Source organism: Sinocyclocheilus rhinocerous, unplaced genomic scaffold (genome assembly GCF_001515625.1).
Source record: "Sinocyclocheilus rhinocerous isolate Xijiao unplaced genomic scaffold, SAMN03320098_v1.1 scaffold1366, whole genome shotgun sequence".
Classification (NCBI taxonomy): Eukaryota; Metazoa; Chordata; class Actinopteri; order Cypriniformes; family Cyprinidae; genus Sinocyclocheilus; species Sinocyclocheilus rhinocerous.
The window spans coordinates 258282-265927 of NW_015630355.1; the positions used below are offsets into that span (position 1 = coordinate 258282).

Consider the following 7646-nt stretch of genomic DNA (forward strand, 5'->3'; position numbering starts at 1 on the left):
CCCACTGGATGCAACAAATGCCTCCTTTATAATGGGTTTTAAGGTTTTTGTCTCGTCGCTCCGGGACATGGCATCACAGTATGGTAAGGTGCGTAACATTTCAGTCACATGCTTGAGGTATTCGGCCAATCATAACGCACTGGATAGCTGGCCAATCACAGCACACCTCGCTTTTTCAGACCGATGAGCTTTGTAAAAATCGACGCATTTCAGAAAGGCGGGGCATAGAGGAGAAACAACAATGTACAGTATGTGGAAAATAATGTGTTTTTTTTTACCTTAAACCGCATAAACACATTTCACTACACCAAATACACAAAATAATGTTCTTTTTAGCAACATCATATGACCCCTTTAAGTTACCAAATATGGTTCTTCGCCCGATAAAGGGTTAAACTCCTAATTTGCTGCTCATTAATAGTTAGTAAGGTAATAGTTAAGTTTAGGTTTGGGGTAGAGGATTAAGGGATCTAAAATATGGTCATGCAGAACAGGGCATTAATATGTGCTTTATAAGGACTAATAAACAGCCAATATGCTAGTAATATGTATGCTAATAAGCAACTAGTAAATAGTGAGAATTGGTCCTTAAAATAAAGTGTTTAAAAACACATCAAATTTATGAAAATTGTGTGTTTTGAAAATTACATTACCAATACATACCAATGTAAAGGCCATAGTTTATCCCTCACAGCCTCGTTTTCATCCATGTATATGGTGTCTACCCTGACTAAGGTCTATTGCAGTAAAATTGTGGGATTACCTTTTCTGTTAAGTGTTTCCCATAAAATGAAAGTATATATTAACAGCTGTCAAGCTCCAAAAAGCAAAACAATAGTCCTTACGACTTGTACTCTATATTAAAAATCTTACGGTAGCTTTTAACAGACCCAAAATGTAATTCATTATTCATCTTCCCCTCTACCAAAGCTCATTTTTGGAGCTTGAAAGACATGATTACTGTGAACTACTGTTGTTAGAAAAATCTGTGAGAAGATTCTTATATATAAAATTTTTTTATTTTCAGTAAATATAAGAGAACATCAGTGAGAGAGTTTTATTTTCGCTTAAGGCCGGAAGCGGCTGTTAATGATACACAAGATCCTAATGAGCTGCAATTAGCACACAAAAAGCCCAGTGTGTGCTGTGTGACGTGCTGTGTTGTGTCAATGGCAGCGTCCTGTGCTCTCAAACACTACTGCAGCAGGCATGTAATGTTGAAATCAGCTGTCACATTTGACACTCATGTGAGAATTAAACCAACGCAGTAAACTACCATCTAAACTTCATAACATGCTCATTTACTGCCAACTGTACACTGCAGGAATGGCACAGAAGCGCTTTTTAAGTAGCATTTAGGTGTCTTTACACAGACTGTCTTCACACAGAATGCTGCTTAGAAGTAGCATAAATGTATTTACAAAGCAAATACGACTGTATACTTTAGGGTCTGTGGTGGGTCAGAGCAAGCATAATTTAGTCTGGCTTTTATGCGGCACTATGAATTTACACAGATTCTTGAGCAGACTTAACCCTGTGCCTGCGGCGTAAAGATGCCTTTATGTTACTGATGTGAGCTATAAATGTTACAGACAGCCAAATCTGAAATTGTACAAGTTAAACAAGCACAAGAGCAGCATAAATAGATAAACATGATCTATATTTCTCATATTGCAACTGCTGACAACTGCTATATCGCACCTAACACCCTCATGTTTGAAACAAATTTAACATAGGAAATATTTTAAATATTTGTAATGTGAACATCTTTTAACAGTTATCAAGCCTAGTATCACAATATCAATATTAATACTTCAATTTTTTCAGTTTTAGGGATAACATTAATAATTTTAGCTGTTTAACATCATACTTAAAAGCCATAATTAAAAGCCATTTAGAAGGCCTAAACTGCAGATTATCAGTATATTATGACGCTACAATGGTGATACACACACACACACACTAAACTATTCAAAATGAGGTAACTGCAGTACACACAAATATTGCAAAAGAGTCTTTCCTCATCCAAAATGTTCTTCTGGAACTTTTCTTCTGTGGGCCGAGGTATGCAAGCACTGTATTGTTTCAGATGAAGTCTAAAGTAGGGAAAAGACTTTCCCAACATGGTGATTCATCCCCATTTTTTCATTGGGCTTCTCTGGCTGTAATTGTAGCAAAAACCAAAAAGGCACAACATTTTACACAGATTTTTACCACCTGCATGCCAAGACACACTTGGTGGACTATCCTACGCTTCAGATTCATTGGATTCGAGTCTTCGCATGGAGCTGTGGTATTCAAGCACTCTGAACTTAAAGGGAGGGTCCTGGCTGGTTAGTATGGATCCGGAGAGCACAGCGAGTTCCTTCATCTATTCTGTGGGCCTTAAAAGTGCTGTTGCAAAGGCTTATTGAGTGTGTTTTAAAGAACGTTCAGAGAAGTGCTGTTTTGTGTATATAAATGACACTGTTGTGTATTTCTAAAGTTAACAAAGATCTAAAACGTCATGGTCCAATTTTAACTTTGCTTATAAAATTAAGCAGCTTGCAGAACGCACCCTAAACCTGAAAAAGAGGGGGTTCCATACAAGAGTGAAGCCAAAGCTGATGTTTTTCCAAAGGATTACTCTACTCCCAGCACAGAGTAATCAGAGGAGAGAGAGAGAGAGATTATGCGTAGCATATCTCTACTAAAAGTCAAGCTGTGAGCTCGATAATTCAAAAAAGCAATGTTGCCATCTCTCTGCTGATATAAATGGAAAGGAGCTTTTCAGTAGCGAAGCTGAAAAGCTCAATGTCACATTAATAATAACACGTATTATAATATTATATTGAAAGACAGGTGCTCACACAATTTTCTGGAAAATTACTGGTAAATGACAGTTTAGAGATCATGTATGAACAGGTCCTTTAGAGAAATACAGGGAAAGCAGTTCTAGCTAATTTCCAAGATAAGAAGTTGTAACGTTACCAATACATTACTGTTTTGATGCTATGTGGGATCGAAGCATAAGATTATCAGTACGAGCATGTACGAGGTCAAGACATGGTCTGCTTTGAACCAATCATAAAGTTGGCGATTACTCCACAGCATATATAGTACGAAATGAAGAAAACAGCATTCATCTGCATTTTGGTGCTGATTTATTCATGGTAACTTAAAAGTAAAAAAGATGGAAAGCTGTCATTTGTGTGAACAGCAGATATGATAGTTGCGGAAAAAAAGTCCATCCCGCTGGCGATTTAACAGTAATTCACAAAGTTTAATTTAGTGGTCAATGACAGTTTAACTTGAAACTTGTGCTACAGTTTCATCGTCATCTATGATATTTTTTATTTAAATCCTTATTAACTTCCATTGTAGTGTGTTTTGCCAAGTCGCTCATTGTCATACTGCACCATACATTATAGCTAGGTTACTGTAAACCACCCACTAAACCAGTGTTTCTCAACCAGGGGTCCGTGGACCCCTAGTGGTCCTTGACGTAAGGCCAGGGGGTCCATAAAAAGTATGAATTTTTGTATAAATTTTGTATATTTTGACATGACATGTTCCCATGAAAGAAAAATCCAATATAGCTGATGATATGGCCAAATACTGGACAAGTCAGCTAACTTGAATTATACTTGACTGTATTTGGTCCTCACAAAGACACAAATGATACATAGATGAGTCAATTTTGTTCTGGGGGTCCTTGAGGATGGTTCTGAATTGGACTGGGGTCCGGTACGCCAAAAGGTTGAGATTCACTGCACTAAACTACCTACAGTATAGGTGAATAGGTTTAGATTGTGTTTAGATTATAGATTTTATTCCTGTGAAGCTGAAGTTTCAGCAACCATTACTCCAGTCTTCACATGATCCTTTAGAAATCATTCTAAAAGGTGCTCAAGAAACATTTCTAATTATTATCTATGTTGAAAACTGTTGTGATGCATCATATTTTCATATTTTTTAGGAAACGGTGATATACTGATACAATACTTTTCAAGGATGCATTTAACTGAAAAAAAGTGAGAGTAAAGACACTTATGTTACAAAAGATTTCTATTTCATGAAATAGCTGTTCTTTTAAACTTTCTATTCATCAAAGAATCCTGAAATAGTCATCACAATTTCCAGAAAAATATTAAGCACCACAACTGTTTTCAACATTGATTATAAAAAGAAATGAGAAATCTCGAGCAGCAAATCAGCATGATTTCTGAAGGATCATGTGGCACTGAAGACTGGAGTAATGATGCTGACAATTCAGCTTTGTCAAAGTTATCTTAGATTTTAATAATATTTCACAAAATTACTGCTTTGTTTATTTGTTTCTGATCAAATAAATGCAGCCTTGGTGAGCATAAAAGACTTCTTTCAAAAGAGAAAGTGAAAAGAACAGATTGGCATGAAATACAGCATGAACATTTACATCCCAGTCAGTGATGGATGATGATTATCTGTAGTACAACTTCTAAATCAGCGGTTGTTCACCTGGTAGAGGTATCTCTGGTTGAACTGCTGCATGGCTCCCTGCAGCTGGCTGCGCTGAGACTGCCACTGCTCATAGTTGCGCACAGACTCGGCTGTGGGCCGCTGCCATGTGGTGGTTCTGGTGTTGTGATCCACATAGTAGAACCTGCCGCGCTGATCCACACGCTTCTCCCAACTACAACAGACACGAATCATGGGTTAACACCAGCCCCATATAAGAGGATAAGCGGCCATGTACAAAAGCAAACTGTAAATACTCTCAGGGGCTGTTCTTTCAGGGCACTTTTTTTTTGGTTTTTCAAATGCTAACTCGCACTAGACGTCTTTGACCTTTGCCACATGTCTCAATGTTTTTTTCAGCATCTTGTGCCATTAGACTAAAAGCAGTTAGAAAGACTAAAAGCGCTAGAAAAGTTTGTAAACCCTTAAGTATCCTCTGCATAAATTTGATCAGATCCTCTGAAGCACAGCGGTGGCAGTTTATTGATGGGTTCTCTGCTATACATAGAAAATTCTACAGGAACATTTCAAATCTGAACCTTAACACGCTGAATGGTTATAAACCAGAAGAAATGTAAATGTTTTGAAATGGCGGAGAGTCTTGACCATAACTCACTGGCATTAAAAAGAGTAGTGCATGCAACGGATCTGACTCAAATCACTGAGCTGAAACAGTGTTCTGAGGAGAAACAGACAAAACGTCCTCCAAACTGAAGTGCAGAAATGATCCACATTAACCGGAAGGGTTATTGTGTTATTGGTGCTCAAGGTGGATTTAACAGACATAAAAGCCAAAGGATGCCTTACTTTTGCCAGCAATAGAAATGACATGTAACGTCAACTGTGCTGTGCTTTTAGACGGCTGGAGGGAAAGAGGAGGACAGAACCTGCTCTCTCGTTATTTATCTAGAGCAACTGACCCTGTAAATGAAGTGAACAGGCTGAAATTTAAGACTTTTTAAGACTTCTGAAGGACCCGCAAGGACCGTGTGCGAACACAGAAAAATACATTTACATCTACACCCCAACTCAAGTACTAGCTACTGCTACTGCAAACTCAAGCTCAAATGTGCATTTCCAAAAGGTGGCAAAAAGATTAAAGATTCAAATGCAATAATTTCACACTTTCAATAAAAATCTTAAAAATAAATATATCATTTACATTTTACATTTATATTTAATCATTTAGCAGATGCTTTTATCCAAAGCAACTTACAAATGAGGACAATAGAAGCAATCAAACCAACAAAAGAGCTATAAGCGCTGTGACAAGTCTCAGTTAGTCTAACGCAGTACACGCAGCAAGGTTTTTTTTTATAATAAATAAAAATAAAATAAGTAGATAGAATAGAAATAGAATTGAGAGTGTTAGAGGGTCAAGTGTAGATGGAAGAGATGTCTTTAGTAGGGTGGCCCTTATTGGGGGGTAATTTTTTTTATTGAAAAAATGTTAACCTCTCACCCCCTCATTTGTTTCTCCACTAGAAGTACGGAATGTATGCAAAATACCATCCAGATAATTTGTCATTTAGGGTATGCTCAAAAAATCTTTTTATCACAGGTACTTCAAGATCTGATTGGTGATATTAGCGAAGGTTTCGTTCACTGATAAACTTTTGACCATTTCTGATATCAGATGGCCATTTTGCATAACCAGGATGAAGTGTACTTGCTTGGAAGCAAGAAGGAGTCTTTATCAGGTTGCAAGCTTCCGTCCATTGGTGATGTTATTTAAGTATATCTGCACTGAATGGGAAAAAAGGGTATGGTGAAGCATACTGTAAAGCAGCAGTGTAGACCACGAAGGAGGTCCAAGACTTTTGGGAAAAGGCCCACATTCCCATAAGGCCTTTTCAAGACCTTTTAGGAAAATGGGAGGCCTTGAAGAAGAACAAGGGGCGAAGGAGCGAAACACAACAGAAGAACGAAGAAGACTTCAAGGAGACCTTGCTCGATCACCTCTGGTATCTCAGTGAGGAACTGGTTGCACTGGCCCTGTTTGATCCAGATGTCACGGTGGAGGAGAAAAAGGCAATGGTTGCTGCAAAGGAGACTGAAGTGGACGAGGAGCCAGATAAAAGAGTGCACGCAGACCTTCTAAGCATTGGAACGAAGAATTTGAGCAACTTCATCACAAAGAACACTTGCAACTTCTTATTCTTGATCTCCGCCAGGACTTCCTAAATGAAGATCCTGGTACCTGGGCAAACAATGCAACCTACATCGCAGCTGAGGAGATTGCTAAGAGCCTGACGTGACCAATGACACGAAAGAGGCGGTGCACTTATCAAAGAGTACAACGGACTCCTCTCAAAGACTCAAGAACAAACGCAGTTCATTATGCAGATTGTCATAGAGCACGGAAACCAGTTTCCAGATGCCCACTAGAGTACTGCAGTTGAAGGACTTGTCGGATCATCATAAATATCTAGATCAGACCTCAATGTTTTGTTCTAAGTTCACTTTCTTCACCAGTACAGTAATTTCTAGAGCCCGACCGATATGGGCTTTTTGGGGCCGATACCGATATTAGGGAGTAAAAAAAGGTCGATATCTTTGTGTATATTATAGTACAGTACCGGTCAAAAGTTTGGACACTTTCCCATTCATGTGTCCAAACATTTGACTGGTACTATATATAGAATACAGTATATACATAAACAGAATATATATACATAAACACATGTTTTGCAATGATCACTCAAATGTGGTGATCAAACACTTATAATGACGTGACAGAGATACATAATGGAGGCAGGGCATTTAACAATTTAACAATAAACTTTATTTGAGTGCGATGCACAAAGTAACGGGGTGTTAGTTGTAACACACGTGGTTTGAATATTTATTTTACCATAGTAACATTTAAATTCTGGCTTAAGTAAATTTTTTATCTCAGTTTTTATTATTCATTTAAAATGAGACAAATCTGCTATTATTTTAATCTCCAATCTGTTATTTAGTAAATAAATATAAATTCACGTCTCGCGCACTTTAATGCCCTTTGAATGTTTTGAATGTATTCCCTGCGATCTGGAATCATGGCGGAATATCATGTGAAGTCCATTTCGCAGGGCACTTAGGGCACTTACAGACAACGCTTGAATGCTGCTGCCTGAACAAGAGACCTCCTTACTGAAGTGAAAGTGTTGACTGGTGTCACTATC

At 38.0% G+C, this 7646-nt stretch overlaps 1 protein-coding gene across 4 annotated transcripts in view; it reads right to left on the reverse strand.

Moving 5' to 3' along the window:
* wwp2 (WW domain containing E3 ubiquitin protein ligase 2) overlaps positions 1-7646 on the reverse strand; it is a 58060-nt gene that overhangs the window by 21928 nt on the left and 28486 nt on the right. For all 4 annotated transcript variants that reach the window (XM_016552602.1, XM_016552604.1, XM_016552603.1 and 1 more), the window contains one exon: positions 4480-4654. In XM_016552602.1, coding sequence (XP_016408088.1) covers positions 4480-4654 — 175 coding nt within the window. The remainder of the gene's footprint in view (positions 1-4479; positions 4655-7646) is intronic.